The following is a 17,484-nucleotide window of genomic DNA, read 5'->3' on the forward strand; positions in this document are numbered from 1 at the left end:
AGTGTTACAATGATCTTAAAATTATGTTAAGGTAGAATCATCACAATCAACTAAAAATTAATAACTATTAGAGTTTAATTATTTTCTTCGTTTATCAAACACAGAGTCAATTCTTTTTTAAATTAAGAATGATTATCTTTTAAATTACTTGACTCGGCTATTTTTTCAGTGCTTGGCAAGACAAGTCTCTCCCTGGCAACTAATTACATCATCAGCTAACTATTCTCTGTCCGTACCTCTCCAATATCTGGGGGCACGGCAGTGCCCCCGCCAAGTCGGGCGCGAAGCAAACACTGCCGTACCATCCTTTACTGAAACCATTTCGCCGCATTTTCAGGTCCCTATTTGAGAACCTCTGGATAAGACCAGAACGCAGAAATTTTCGTCATCCAGTAAGCTATAATCACATACTTAAAATCCAAAATTTCAAGTCTGTAGGTCATTTAGTTCCGAAGTTAAGCGAAAGCAAAGTTTCGCATTTATGACACTCATTCACTCATTCAGTCATGATCATCAGAATGGAACTAGTACTTCTCATAAACTCAGAGAGCTGAAATTTGGTACAGAATTAGGGTTTAATGGCCACATAAAGGGGGAACCTAAAAATATTGCAATATCAGTCACGTTTTAAAGATCTAAGAACTGCATAAGTAAGTTTGTAATCCCATATAAATATATGATATTACAATGTTACTGTTGCAGTTCCTACAAATAGTAGGTAAAGTAAAGGTACACTACGATGTACGATGTGAGTATGAATGAAGATATGTTTAGTTATGATATGTGTATACATAGTATGGGTATGAGTACCCGAAAAGAAGGACTGCCTACAAAAAGAGATGAGATCCCATCAAAAACATTACATGTAAAAAGGCGCAAGTCTCGCAACGCTTTTACTACAAAAAAGTTTTGCGATGTAATGTGAAACCAAGTCGGTTATTTTAATCAGTGCCAGGGGGTGTTAAAACCGTATCAATAAGATATCTTTAATTTGTAATACGTATAATGACTTGGCCATCGCACGGCTGCATAATGACAAAAGGATCATCGTCACCTCTTAAAAATTATTCTAATTGAACATAACGCTAGCGCTAATTGCAGTTTGAGCATTACACATATTTACGAGTACGGTACGAGTAAAGCATTATGTGCGATTGCCAAGTCATTATATGTATTACAAATTAAAGATATCTTATTAATGTTTTTGATGGGATTACTCTTACAATACTAGGAATATAATCATCCCCAGAAGACGCGGTTTTACACAATTTCCGCAGTAGCGCAAAGTGCACTCTCCTCTAAGATATATCAAATTACACACCACAGATAAAAAACAGGCACCGTAGAAACTAGAACAATTTGATTTGAGAACGCTGCCATTTCTCACACAGAAATACGCTTTCACTATATTGCATCTTCTTAAATTGTGTTCGCTGTTTTGTACTTTATTTTCTTCATGGTAAGGTTGTTTATGGTAGTATCTTTTCTATCTCCCTATGGATGTGGTGTGACAAGTTTGATGTGTGTTCAGATTGTGTTTACATTATTGCGTGGGGAACGATAGTTATTTTAGTTGAGATGGGAGTTGGTTATTGAGGGAACAAAATATTTGCCTCATGAGAATTTGCAAAATCACAACTAGATTTTGATATTGGTTTGACTTACCTACTTGCGTAATTATGTGTCTGACATCTGAAAAATTTCGTTAAAATTAAATGCGTCCAAAAATGGCATTCGCTTTCGTAAATACAAGTGCTCAAGCCAAGTCTTTCCAAGTGGAACCCATGCATGCGCCGTCTCAAAAATCCTGGACAACGCTAGGAAAATGATGATGATGACTTTGGTACCGAAATTCAAACACAGGACCATCAGTTTCACATAAACTGAAGAGTGTTCAAATACGCTAAGTGGCCGATAAATTCTTTTACATTAGCCCCTCATCATAAATGCAATTAACTAGAAGTAGAAGTTACTCTATATTCATAAATTCATATTACAAAGAACTTCAGAATTCCCTAGACAAAGGAACCAGTCCGGATGCAAGTTTAATGCAGTCCGCCCGGGGTGTAGCGCAGTCTTTATATAAGGCGACTGTCTGACGGGCGGCGAGAAATCGACAAGCATTAATGTTAGCTTGATCCGACACTAGCCATGCGGTTTATCAATGGTGTATCAATTCTTCACGTTGTCCCGGCATTTTGCCACGGTTCATGGGAGCCTGGGGTCCGCTTGGCAACTAATCCCAGGAATTCAGTGGCGTAGATTTTACGAAAGCGACTGCCATCTGACCTTCCAACCCAGAGAGGAAACTAGGCCTTATTGTGATTAATCCGGTTTCCTTACGATGTTTTTCCTTCACCGAAAAGCAACGTAAATATCAAATGATATTTCGCACGTTACATAAGTTCCGAAAAACTCATTGGTACGAGCCGGGGTTTGAACTTGCGACCGGGGATTGAAAGTATCATGCTCTTACGCTAGGCCACCAGCGCTTTCATAGTGTATGTTTAGGTGAAAAGTGTTGTCTGTATATTAATAGGTTATGTTTGTTTGTTGCAGATGGCATGGCGCGGTGACGCATGATGACACTGCCGCTCGCCGCTCTGCTGCGCCTGCTGCTTATTGCTGGTAACACATTTTATCTTATAATATAAGATATTATAATATAAGGCGCGGCGCGCACAGCATTTTATAAAGAGTTGGCCAAACACCTAACAGACGCAACGGGTGACCGGCTGGAGCTTACCTTCGCCAAACGCATTAGCGTTGCCGTTCAGCGCGGCAACGCCGCCAGCTTCTGGGCACCCTACCAGACGGCACAGACCTGGGTGGCCATTATCTATTTGTAGGCTTTTACTTTTTAGGTAGGTAGTTTTAGTTTAGTTTGTTTAGTTCTTAATTTAGTTTTGTTTGTTTTTGTTAGTTTTAATATGTTTTTAGGTAATAACATTTAATATCAGATATTACCTGTATGACTTATATCGACCGGGACATTTGACACGCATCCGCTATCTTCAAGTTACCCGAGACCCGAGAACAAGATGAGTGTAACTGCGTCGAAATATCGGGAGCTAGAAAACAATACACAAGGTAATCACGGTCCATATCCCGGTCGATATAAGTCTAGTGAAACTAATCGTGAATCATTCAAAACTGTTATTTATTTATTTAACATTTTAAATCAGGCAACAAGGCCCATATTACAAATACCTTACAGACTAACATATACATTCATTTTATATAAACTTAAAAAAAACTAAACACTATTTATTTAGGCGACAAAACGGCGTGGCTCCGTTGAATCGTCTGGTCTTGTGTCGGATTCGGCAGTTTGCCCCGGAAGTTTGCCCGGAGTTGTTTGTTATATCTATATAATTATGATGAATTTTGTTTTAAACCTACCTAACCTACGGCAGCATGATCCCTGACTCCAGGAGTAAGTATAGACATATTTAATGATCCAGTGACAAAATTCAGAAATTCAATTGTCTCTCATCTAATGTCACATTAGAGTTAGAAGTTAGAGGAATGGCCTTAGCTTCGCTACGAGCGTAGCCGATAACACGGCTTTTCCGCCTTGTAGCGCAAAGCACCTACGAATAGAGAACCCGTCTAGAGCATATATGTTAATCCTTTGTCTTTTGTGTATATATAAGCGAATTCAAATCCAAATGAAATGTCGCTGAATAAAACAGTGTTGACATTCTGAAAATTAGGCGTTAATGAAGAGTCCCGGTCATTTTCCTAAAGGAGTGGCATTCTGACTTTAAATATCTGATATTGATTTGACATTATAGTAAGACTAATCTGATTCAGCACCAATGAACCACATCAGTAGATACCTATATATAATTTTAGTATAAAATAGCTTAGTAACATAGCCAAGCCAAGGGATGTGACGAGCAAAATTGTAAACAGAAGTTTATTTCAAAGTTATTGAGCTAAAACGTTTAAGACCGGCGCGATGGCCATATCTACCGTCACAAATTAAATTACTTCCCTTCTAATTTCCTGGCTTTGTACCTTTTTTAAAGTGTTTGTAAACTGCTAAGTAAATTGAAATTTTATTAGAACATAAATATATAGAACATAAATAAATAACAAATAAATTAAAAACTTACCTATAATAAATAAAAAAATTGGCCTAAGTCGTAAGTAGTCGCAAGGTAGGGCGCCCAGAAGGCTGGCCGCATGGCCCCGCTGGATGGCAATGCTGATCCGCTGGGCAAATTATTGGCCAGCCCTCTGTTAACTGCTAAGTTGTTTTCCTATAATGTCAAACCAGTATGAAATCAAGATGGCTTTTTTCGAACGCCGCTTTAGTCTGGTTCAGACCGGATCGAGCCGGTAATGCGATAAATAGCTGTCGATTGAAAAGTCAATTAACGGGACAAATAAAACGATTTTGTCGCTAACGACTCCAGTAATTAGTTCCAGGATTAAGAGACTATTATAGTTTGTCAAAGGACTGTCTCATTTCAAACATACACAGAGATAATCAATATAATCATTACTATCTTTGTATTTACACTAGTACTAGCACCCAAAAGAAAAGATGAGTATAGTTTTCCTGGTTCTTACTGACTGACAAATTGGTTTGACCAACTATATATTTACCTACGTATACGATTTGTTTATAAAAAAATCTCAAACATGCGTGGAAATATTGTCATTTCGTACGGGAACATAGTAAGCGCACGTCTTTGGATTTTTGTACGGAGTCGCGAGAACGGTCCGGGTCCGGGCCGAAGCCGACACTTCACTTTCGTGATACTTTCTGTAGAAAATGAAGTGTCTGATGCCTCAGCCCGGACACAGGCCATTTTCTAGCGTGACAGGACACTGACATCAGAATCATATTTGAATCATGTTAGTGATAGTGCGTCTCGCCCGCGCCAATACATGTACAGACAAGTACGAGCGATAACGAGAAATGCACGACAACTGAACGACATCAGTAGATATCATTATGATATCAGTGTTCCTACGTTTGTATTGACCTGTGAGTTATCCTTATGCGTTTATACGGAACCCTTATGGGTTTTACCAAAGAATCACCTTTTATAAGGTTATTGACATACGTCCACAGGAGAGACGTGAACCAAATTGCTATGTTACTCTATTATACCGACGTTAATAAATCCGTCTCAGCCAACTAGAAAAATCTGAATAATTTAAAACATACACGTTGGACTCGCTACAGCCTGGAGCTATGCGACTGCAGGAGAGTTCCTTTTGTTTCCAATTTTCATTGCAAAATTTTCTGTAAAAATGTTTTTAACTTAGATATAACCACATATAACTCATCATCATCTTCCTCGCGTTGTCCCAACATTTTGCCAAAAGGCTTATGATGGGACCGTGGGATCCGCTTGACAACTGATCCCAAGAATTGACGAAGCACCAGTTTTTACGAAAGCGACTGCCATCTGACCATCCAATCCAGAGGCGAAACTAAGCCTTATTGGGATTAGTCCGGTTCCCTCACGATGATTTCCTTCTTAAAAAATTTCGTTTATCACTGTTGGCCAGACATAGAAGAGGTTTTTGTGTTTTTTTTTAAGTATGCTCGCGGATGCCCCACAGAGGTTTTATTACACCAACGACCAGTCTTCAGGTCAGGATCTGATGATGGGGTCATGGAGAACGCTACGAAGATCTTGAACTATAGTAGCAAAGGTACCTATTAATAGTATCCGGGCGAAAACCTATTCTCGTAGGAACCGATAATAGTCTATCCTTACCGAGAAGCCACATAAACGCCAGACAGGGCGTGCCGTAGACACATAAATACAACTATGAACCTTCAAGTACGCTGACTTAAATTGGTCCTAACTTTGTAGGAAAGTAACAGATGTATTTAGTACATACATACACATATAATCACGCCTATTTTCCGGAGGGGTAGGCAGAGACCACGGATTTCCATTTGCTACGATCCTGACATACCTCTTTCACTTCCGTTACTTTCATATTAACATTCCTCATACACGCTCGCCGGTTTAGGGTGCTCTTGACCTGGCCTTTCTTCACGATTTCCCCGATCTGATCATGTATTTAGTAGTTCGTAAAATCAACCACTTCGGATGAGTGGATCATAGGGTATAGCTAAAAAACTTTGCACCTCCCGTTATTGCAACAGGCAACACTGTAAAAGCTCCCGAAGGACATTTTAAACATTTCAATCAGGTTACGTTTTCCCGTTGTTATCATACAACGACTGGTTAGATCATTTTCCAAAATCATAATTTACCTGTAGCATAATTTCTATTCGCATTTTTTCCTATTCTTAATTTACACCAGACGCATTAATTCCTAACATGATTTTTCCATTCCCATTTTTTCCTATTCTTAATTTACACCAAACGCATTAATTCCTAGTTTAAAGTTTTCTCATAATTAATACTTTCCAAGTCGTTTTATTCGCATTCTTTTTATTTCTTAGGCGATAATATTACCATGGTCCCACCCACCGCACTGTTTCTTTTCAAAAAAACATTTAGTTTACAACTTACTAGGACGAACCTACCTACACTTTTTTCCCCAAAGTGTAATGTTTTCATGGACGTCACACTAAATTAATAGGTTGGGTAGGTTAGGTTCGTTAGGTAGTTTCAGATGCCCGAAGGGCAAACCGTCCAGAAATAGAGCCCTGCAAAGCGGGGCTCCGTCTAGCTAAGTTGTGAACTAAATGTTTTTTGAAAAGAAAGTGGGGTGGGGTAATCGATTTTTTGATTATAGAATAAACGCCGTAAGAAATATTCGTCAGTGGCTAAATTGCCTAATGGGAAAATATGCGAATGGAAAAATTAAAAAGGAAAAGTTATTAGGAATTAATGCGTCTGGTGTAAATTAAGAATAGGAAAAAATGCGAATAGAAATTATGCTACAGGTAAATTATGATTTTGGGAAAATGATCTTACCAGTCCATACAACGACGCAACGTCCCTTGCCTTTTGACCTTTTTGTTTCTAGGGAATTGACTAGGAAGCTACTTACCTATTTATTTATAGCTGCTAATGTAATTAAAGCGTTTACAAAAGATTTATTAGAAAAACACAGATGAACCAAACAATATTTTCATCGGTAAGATGTGGCGAACATTCGGCCGAATATTTGTATCTCTATTATAGTGAAAATATTAGCCGCAATCGGGTAACTGTCTGTAACACAACATTTACTTGTAACCTGGAAATATTCACAAAATTCCAACCCCATTTAGCACATCATAAAATTAACAACCAACCACATACTTAATCCCCCCATTACCAGTCGGTAAAAATACCAAGCAGACATCTTGATTATGCAAACACAAAACAATGAAAAGAAAACCAGTTTCCCTAGACCCTTGATCATCAAAATTCTAGCAAAATTTTCATAAGATATTGAAGTTTAATACTGCTTTAGGGGTCTTTGCATTTTGGTGATAGCAACTCGGTAGACACATCAATTATGGCGGTTTATATAAATAGTGATGTGATATTGCCATAATTTATATTACTGAAAATACTAGCGATAAATCGTGAATTGAAGTATTTTATTTTATTCTGTTTTGGTATACTCAGTTCTGTTCTGGTGTCTACTTCTTTTTTAAGCCGTCTGCATTACGTACCTAAAAGATCGCTCGCTTAGCTCGCGTGAAAAACCATTATGTAGTCTATAATTGTTGTTTATTGCGTTGATATAAGACGATGAAAATAATAAGACATTTAAAGTTAGATAAGGTACCTAGGTCAAGAGTAACACTTGCAGGGAATCCTCATACAGTTTCTATAAGTAATAAAATATGTTTCTTTTACCCCACATGACCTTATCATGATGACACACTCAGGCCGCGTCCTTCGTGAGCGATCTTGTCACGAACGCGAAGCGGTGCGGCGCGACGCGGCGCGATTTCAACGCGATGCGCGGCGCGGCGCGGATAATCCACCCGTTGATACCTATGGAAGTGTCCTGGGTGTTCTATGCTTCACGCTTACGTATCAATACAATAAACAGAAGAATCTACTTCGGGTCGTCGGGCCAGAGCAGTAGTAGTATTTTAATATTACTGGTAAATATCTCAACTCGGATATTCCGTACATCCCCACATTACAGCCGCGTCGGTACGTTTTGCTTTAACAAATATGAGATTAACATGAGCTCTATAAGGAAGTCGAGTATTTGCTGAGCGAGGCGGAATCTGGAGATAATGATAATATATTATCAGAGAAACTCTTTGAAATGCCGTTCAATTATTACTCCCTGTCGAGGTTTTCTTAAGGGAAAACAATATAAGGTTATTCAGAAAGCGGGTTAAGTTCGAGTCGGACTCGCACACCGAGGGTTCCGTACACACTTACCTATGTTAATAGGTCGATTCCCGATCCTCTATCGAAATAGTCCGCCTATAAGCTAACTTTATACTGCAGTACATACGAGCGAGATGCATAGAAAGAAAGTAAGTTACGCACACGCTAGCGAATATGTCAGAGTGACAATCTCGTGGCATCCGTATGGGTCCCGTTTTACAGAATTTTTATTGGGTCAACAATGTATAAAAATCATAAAAGTTTAAATTAGTCTCATGACTCATTATACTTCAAAACAGCTCAAACTTTAACCGTTTAATATAATAAAAGCCTCGTTTGACCAGCAAAAGTTGGGGCTAAACAAAATTGATGTCTATTATGTCCGAACTTGGGTAGTTTACTCATAGTTGCAGAATAAAACCCATTTGTCCAAGTAAGGCAAAGTTTGGTCAGGAAAAACTTGCTGAGGACATTAATTATAGAGTTAGTACGAGAAGAAAAAATGATAGAAGTATGTTAACTTGCACAAACTTTGCCAAGTGAATGCTTTAGTGAAATATACTTGTATATGCTCGTGTAAAACTCTGAAATAAAAACGCATCGTTAAGATTACTTGTATAGCGTATACATCAGCGTATTAGGTAGGATAACTCGCACTGGAAAGGCCGAGGCTTCCGACACTTCGTTTTCTATGACGGATGCTCGCTGATCACGTGATGCTTTCTGTAGAAAAATGAAGTGTCGGACTCCTCGGCCCGCACCCTTACCGTTCTAGCGTGAGCCATCCTTATGCAGCAGTAAAGTTGCACGATGTAATGCTGTTGAAGACGTAAAATTGTACTCGCACCTTATCTAATAATAATACCTTTAAACGAGCAATTCTTGTTTATTTATTTATTTATATATATATATATTTCGGGGATCTCGGAAACGGCTCTAACGATTTCGATGAAATTTGCTACACGGGGGTTTTCGGGGGCGAAAAATCGATCTAGCTAGGTCTTATCTCTGGGAAAACGCGCATTTTCGAGTTTTTATATGTTTTCCGAGCGAAGCTCGGTCACCCAGATATTTAATCCTTATGATGGATAGGATAGGTATATGCAGCCTTATTTCAATATACTAGTGTACTAGTTATGATATACGTGTAAGTGTGTCACACCTCTGTAATACTTCATCAAAGACAGTTTCAACTAAATTTGATGGCAGCAGAGTGTCTGGAACCTTTGAATTATTCATGAATGATGTAAATAGAACAACATTGAATAGGTACCGTTTACTTACTCTAGAATTCAAGATAGTGTTTAATGGGTAAGGTGCTGTACAATATTAGAACATTAGAACATGTTTGGTGCTTGTCATTAAGTGCTTTGCACTAATGACGAATGGAATAGGTACGATACAAGCAGGTTAAATTTATTCTCTAATTACACGTATTGTATTCTCGTCGTAGTTCTGAAGACATCTATTGACAAATTAAATTCTGTATTGCTATATTCAAAATGTATCTACAGATAAAGTAAGGTATGATGTTTAGCGCGTGCATTTCAGTGATTGTAGAACTTAAAAATGTTTATATACTCATACATTATTTAGGTACATTAGGTATCTTTAAGTGTCCGATGCGTCTGCCACACCCAATCTGACATACATCTGACCTGACGGATGCGTATATGTAATATGCTGTTCATAAAGATTATTTTTTACCTAGGTGGCGCTAGCTTCGTGAACCCCTACACCAACGACGAGCCAGACCTCACCCAAGTATGGCTAGAACTCCCCACCTCCCCCGTCGCCCTGGGAGGCGACGTCCACATCCACGTCCACGGCGCGTCCACGCCGCTGCGCCTGCGCCTCGCGCGCGACGACGACGACGGACGACTGCTATTGGCTGTTATGCCACTAGCGCTAGATGCTGAAGGCCGCATGACGCTCCCGTGCGGTTACTTCAATCGAGGCGGAACGTACTATGTTGAGCTTTTGGCGGACAATTTTGTGAATGATTATGATAACAATAGTATAAGTGATGATAGAGTAGCAAGAGACGTGAAAGATAAAGTGAACAGTGAGTCTAATGGTGATAGTGTTAAAGATAAAAGAGACGTGTATAAAGATGAAACTAACAAAGACAATGAAAGAGTGACAAGAGATTTAAACAATAAAGGTAAAACTAAGAGAGTAAAGAGAGAAGAAAGTGAAGGTAGAATAGTGGAAACTGAAGATGGAGTGGTCAAATCGTGGAGTTTCGATGTGCTTTGGCCGTCAGCGAAGTTAGACGTGACTCCGGAGCAAATACAGACGTATCCGGAGAGGCAGGTGACGGCGATATTGGAGTTCCCGAAGGTGATGTGTGCTCCGTTGCTGCAAAGTGCGGATTTCTGGCTGGAGCTGCTGTATTGTGGACATTCGAGTGGAGGAGCGGTGCTGTGCGATGGGAAGAATACCAGCTCTCACGCGCACGTTTTGTATTCTGAACAGGTAAAAAAATAGTTTATTCTTGTTTTACTTTACTTTTATTCTACTTCCTACTTCTCTATTATGTTTTACTTACTTCCTTAATTTATTAAGACCGCTATATGGGTCAAACTTTGTGATTTGTGTCTTTAGGATTCTTTAGAACCCTTAAAATATTGCAATGCTCATCTGTCTGTGTGTCCGTACGTCTGCAGATTAGATGAATAACTTTTATTCCTAAAAATAGTTCCTAACTTCTGTATGCTTGCAGCTTTCTTTACAATCTAAGGAACATAATGGTACATTTTCTTGGCATCAATAAAAAACATGTTCATCCATCATCTTGAAAGAGCGGAAATATTATTCTACGTGAACAAAATCGCATACTCTCTGCTTGGTAAACGATGAAAATAACAAACTAGATAGTTTCAAAGCATTTGAAGCAGCTTTCTGCAGAAAATGGAGTCTAGAAAAGTTAGAAAATTTGCTTGACCTAATTTGGAACTTAATATTCTTTGTAAAACGGTGGCGTAATTTTCTTTAGGTCGGGTAATATATTTTAATGGTACAGTTAAGTCAACTTAAGAAATAAATATTAGACACAAACATGTAAGTGAAACAAGAAGATATTTATTTTAGGCTTATCTAAAGAAGTTCCTGTCAAAGGATATTAGGATTACCATTAAATACATAACACAAACAGACTTTTGATCAGACCATGAAAGCACTTTCAGAAACCTACTGACACACAAAAAATATGTTAAACTGTTTATCTCGATTTATGAGCAGAATTTAATTTAGTATCTAGGTAAACTATGTAATCGCTACTCATAAATGTAACTGTTCAGTTAAAATAATAAGTTTAGCAATCATGAAAAGCGTTGATAGCCTTGTTTCAATCCGGAGGTCGCGGGTTCAAACCCCGTCTCGTACTATAGATTTACTTATGTTTGTAAGATATATCATTTAATTGATTTGATATTTACCAGCCGGTTTTCGGTGGAGAAAAACATCTCGAGGAAACCGGACTAATCCCTATAAGGTCTTTCGTAAAAACTAGTGCCTATACAGACATAGCAAAAAGCCGAAATTTAGTAATAATATAGGTACCTAGTTATTATGTAATACATATAATCACAACTCACCTTTGTGTGCATGGCTTCTTGCTACGGTGCAGTAAACATCATCATCATCATCATATTCATATATTTAAGAGTAAGACTCTTGGCGGTGGAGCAATTTCCATGTTTGGCGGTCTCCTGCCTTCTCTTTGACAGCCTGATACGACACGATGTTAAGTTTTTCCTTTATTTGATTCATGTACGTTCGCTTTGGTCTTCCCTTCTTCCGCTTTGCTTCAACTTTCCCTTCTATGATGTTTTTGATAAATTCGTCGTAACGGATTAGGCGCCCTAGCATCTTTCCTCTTCTATTATCAATAGTTCTTAACAAACTCCTCCTAAACACTGCAAACTTAAATACCATTACAGAAAAAATATTTACTAGCACTTTATTTCCAGATGCACGGCTTTCCGGGTCGCCGGACGATGACGTTGCGTTGTGAACTATTCGGCCAAGCTGGGGACTACGCGCTCACACTCCGGCCAGCGGCTGCCGGGCCCCAGGACCTCGCTACTGCCTTCGTCAAGGTATGTTTAATCAGAAACCGGACCTAGAGTGCGTTGGGAACTTGTGAACGATTCGGCCAAGAGGTGTTCACACTCAAGGTTGCTGCTCTTAGGACCTCGCTACTGCCTTTGTCAGAATATGGGTAGATATTTACTTACAAAGATCTGTGACCAATAATAAGAAAAGCACTAATTTTCAGCTGAATTGTTTGACGACGCTTGGAAAATTCTGGATCATTTTTGGCCAAATATAGCTCAAGACAAGTGTCGTATTCCTACAGGATACCTACATTCAGTAGTGGGCGATAATAAGCTGAAGAAGATGATTTAATCGTCTATATAAGACAGGCTTTGATGGAATTGGAGCGTATTTAGATCTGAAATCTACATAACAGTATGCAAAACTTAGAATAAATTTAAAAGTGGAAAAATTACTGTCTTGGGTGAGACTTGAACTCACGGCCTCTGGATCGCCCAAGACAGTAATTTTTCCACTTTTAAATTTATTCTAAGCTTAATAGCATCGTCGCAGACGTTTCTGCTTGTAACAAATTAAATTAGTATGCAAAACGTTATGCAACGTTCAGCTGAGCTAGAATTTTTCAATGAGATTGCAACTGAATAGCAGTGCAACCCTTTTGACGTAATCCTAGCTCGTCAACATCGTTTACGTTGATATCTACTTACGAGTTCTAGTTTCAGAAATTTGTTCATTGTTTTTAATAAACAGACGTTGAAAACAAAGCTTCAACACTCATCCGTTAAACAACTTTGCTTATAAAACTTAAAGCACACGGCTCAACGCTAATAAACATCATTCACTGACCGAATTAACCGTCATACCCTTCTTAAACCTTCGGAAAAACGTGAAAGACCCACTCAAAACCAAAAGACTAATAATAGAAGGGAATGCCCATCTCTTAAGCTCTTTTGGGCTTAGGGATTTAACAAAGTAACCCCAGAGACAAAAGGCGAATCATAAAGGTAAAGGTACGTCTCTTAGGCTGTTTTGGGCTTCAGAATTTAAGAAAGTAACCCTTAGAACGCAGCAGGGGCGCCGATAAATATTAAAGTAGCCACAGGTTGCTGGTTGTTCGGAAGATGTATGGCGATTGCGATCAATTTGAGTGAGAAAAACGAAATAGGATTGCCGTTTTTACTGAAAGGTTCGAATATTTAGGTGTTTTATCTTTAACCTTTGACATAAGAAGTATATGTTAGACAGTTTCGTAGATAGAACCATCGAGGTTTTGTTTTTATTAGCCTCAATATTAGGTAAGTACCTAACTTTAAATTTAGGTACTATAGTCATATCGTAACATTCAAAGTTGAGTTTAAAGAAAAGTTTTTGGACTTTTATATGGGAAAATAATATGATACTAGGTATATATATTAGGTATATAATTCAGTCATTCTCTGACATATTATATTCTAATGTAATATTTTGTATGTAGGCATTGTTTGTAATAATTTGTTTCTTTGGTGTCGTTAGATTGCTCATAGTTTTACCAATGTCGTCTAGTTTTTATTATTAGGTAGGTACATAAATATGTATCAACATATCTAAAGGTGCATTTATATTAAACGTCAAATATGTAAAAAAAAATATTTACTTTCCTCTTCACATTTTTTCCATGCAACCCGCCGTTTTGTAAATATTGTGATATTGTAGATAAATTATAAAAGTATCCACAGGTAGCCGACCCTCTTCAGCAAGATGTATGGCGATTGAGCTCTGTGAGAACATGCAGTCAGGAAATACTCAGTTTAAGGGGCGTTGTGAGAATAGAAAAAGTTTCTTTACTTAGTTAACAAGTTCAACATAAAACACAATATTTTTACGCGTATTTAAATCTTTCTCTTGTTTTGTAACACATAGAATTTACATCAAGTTTTTGATACTTAGGTAGTTGTAAATAAAATATTTGAACAATCTATCTTTTTCTCTATGGATATTGAAACCAAAGGTAATCTTCAAAATAACAATATTTTAAAACGTAAAAAGAATAAAGCATAATTTTATGTTAACTATGACTCGTTTAACCTGTCGAACAGTGTAACTGTGAACAGTCAACGAATACCTAAAGACGTAGAAGAACTGCGTTGCAGAGCCAAATAATCTATCAAATCAAGATACGTATACGCGACGTTCAGCATTATAGAATGTCGTTAGTTTTACCATGATTTATTTCGACATTAACACTATACGAGTATATCGTTAGTACACAGAACAGGGTGCCTAGCCAAGGTGACAATGGCTTGCGCTACGACAACGAAATGCTTTGGGTCTCTCTATAAATCTTCCATATGTTGCGTTTCGTTCGCTACGGAGCGTAAACGATTGGCTACGCACCCAGAAGATCGCCTGCCGCTAAAATAATCGAAAAGAAAATATAACTTCTTAGTCAAGTGAAATATGTGCCAAAAATTTGACCTTAAATATTCGTTCATCCTTACGAACATTATAAAAACATACCAGAATCCTTATTGAGATTCATCGCCTCAAGCACCCTTTCTTATATTTCTAAATAAACTTATGTACGTAACATTTTCAAGTACGTAAGATCTTTGAGATCAGAATTTGTTAAGTATAGGGTAAACATACTGAAAAGTTGATGATTAGGTATATCTGAATAGAATAGAATTCTTTATTGCGAAACCATGGTACATATAGTTGCTACAGTAAAAAGTTTTGAGAATACATGGCACCCTGTTAGGGCATTGTAAATAAATCTTACATCTATGCCAATAGTTGTAATAATAAAGCGTAAGTACGTAGACTTGCGGCGAGGGCGTGCGATTTAAGGTGACAGTCCATTTCCAACCGCAGCTGCACTACTGTTCATTTTACTATGGAAATTGACAGTAACAGCGACGCGTTCAGTACCAGTAGTGCAGCTGCAGTCAGAAATGGAATATTACCCTTAAGGTGACAGTCCATTTCCAAGGACAGCTGCACTACTGTCAATTTTACGCGTTGGACCACTCCTTAAGTGGCCCACTGATTAATAGTCCGCCGGAGTCCGGACGATATCGACCTGTCAGTTAGAACAAAAAGTTGACAACTCCGAACAATTGACAGGCCGATATCGGCCGGCGCGGCGGACTGGTAATCAGTGGGCCCCTTTAAGTATCCACGGTTTTTTTTTCGCACTGCACCGCACCGTACCGCACTACTTCGGGTCAATATCGCCCAAGTAGCACGCGGCATGACATGACATGTCTAGTACATACAAAAGAAAAAAAACTAACGGCAAAAGTTACCTACTCGTTTATTCCTTTATTAAGGACTGAAAACTGAAACATAAAAACTGAATTGGTAATATTTTTAAACTATCATCAGCTTACTCTTTATTATTCAGAATATACCTACCTACTTATCATTTTATCACGAAATTGTTGTTTAAACAGCATTTCAATATTTGTTCGAATGTATAATGTTTGGAGAATGTGCAAATATTAACATTTTATGGATGGAAACCACATATTGAACAATTATTATTTTAAATTATTACATCAACATGCAAACAGCCGCAAACAAGAGCATTACGAATTAAATACGAGTAGGTAGGTACCTACAATCCATATACTTTATAATATTATAAATGCGAAAGTGTGTCTGTCTGTCTGTCTGTTACCTCTTCACGCTGAAACCGCTGAACGGATTTAGTTTAAATTTGGCATAGAGATAGTTTGAGTCCCGGGGTAGGTCATAAGATACTTTTTATGTCGGAAGTCGTCCCTAAAGAGGGTGAAAAAGGGGGTGGAAATGAGAAAATTAATGAATTGCCTGTTAATTGGTGTAAGCAATAAATCATTATGCTTAAAATGATTGCTATTAGATTTTATTCAGGCGCTATAGCCTATACTTACTCTAACAGCTCTAATTGATCGAACTAATTCCACGCACAGACGAAGTCGCGGGCAAAAGCGTGTCGGGCTGCCCATAATGGATGGTATCGTACCATCATACAATAAAAACCGGCCAAGTGCGAGTCGGACTCGCGCACGGAGGGTTCCGCACCATCAACGAAAAATAGAGCAAAACAAGAAAAAAAAACGGTCACCCATCCAAGTACTGACCCCGCCCGACGTTGCTTAACTTCGGTCAAAAATCACGTTTGTTGTATGGGAGCCCCACTTACATCTTTATTTTATTCTGTTTTTAGTATTTGTTGTTATAGCGGCAACAGAAATACATCATCTGTGAAAATTTCAACTGTCTAGCTATCACGGTTCGTGAGATACAGCCTGGTGACAAACGGACGGACGGACGGACAGCGGAGTCTTAGTAATAGGGTCCCGTTTTTACCCTTTGGGTACGGAACCCTAAAAAAGCCACACCAGCACAAGGATTAAGATTCTACTAAATTCTGTACCGTCAGCTGCAATAATATATGTTACACAACGAAGGCCACAAAAATATCTGACAGGATCTTATTTGTAGAGCCAATCTACCCATGGATGCCTGTGACATCAGCAACAGTGATGTTTTACAATTGATTGTCGCACCTCTCATCGTGGTGAAATAGGAGCCTGGTGACTGTACCTACAATTTCCATACATACATTTATTGGCCTCTGCAAACGGATTCCCCATAATACCATACATGGAAAACAGAATTAGAATAAAATGACTTATTACCACGAAATGGGGCTGTAAAAGAAATATGAGCTTTTACGCCCTCGACAATAAAACATTTATTCCTTTTGTTTTCTATTGAAAATGATGAAAAAACGAGCCGTAGGGAGATCGCGTGGGTTCCGCCCATAATGGATTTAATTTCTTAACGGCTATCAAATCAGAATTCCATTATGTTAATTAGAATTGGGTGCATTTCCTTAACGAATTGGAGCAGCAAAATAATAATGTTAATTGTTTTTTTTTCTGTGTAAGTTCTTTCAACGTGGCAACGTGGCAAGTGTCATGGGCACTTTTGCACCCGGTACATCTCGCGGAGGTCTTTTAGATTAAAATATTTTAATATTTAGATATATTTAAGTTATTTTTGTATGATTTTTTATATACCATTAACCTTTTGTATAATAAATATTTTGATTAGTAAAACATGAATTATAATTGAGGTTGTATTTGCGTTTATGAATACCTAG

The 17,484-nt window shown here is 38.1% G+C and overlaps 1 protein-coding gene across 2 annotated transcripts in view; it reads left to right on the plus strand.

Annotated features, from left to right (window-relative positions):
• Positions 1-17,484, plus strand: part of LOC134651312 (uncharacterized) — a 371,060-nt gene that overhangs the window by 298,218 nt on the left and 55,358 nt on the right. For both annotated transcript variants that reach the window (XM_063506370.1, XM_063506372.1), the window contains 3 exons: positions 2,560-2,628; positions 10,003-10,769; positions 12,266-12,394. In XM_063506370.1, the coding sequence (XP_063362440.1) occupies positions 2,580-2,628; positions 10,003-10,769; positions 12,266-12,394 (945 nt within the window). In that variant the 5' untranslated portion in view covers positions 2,560-2,579. The remainder of the gene's footprint in view (positions 1-2,559; positions 2,629-10,002; positions 10,770-12,265; positions 12,395-17,484) is intronic.

This window comes from Cydia amplana, chromosome 10 (genome assembly GCF_948474715.1).
Source record: "Cydia amplana chromosome 10, ilCydAmpl1.1, whole genome shotgun sequence".
NCBI lineage: Eukaryota > Metazoa > Arthropoda > Insecta > Lepidoptera > Tortricidae > Cydia > Cydia amplana.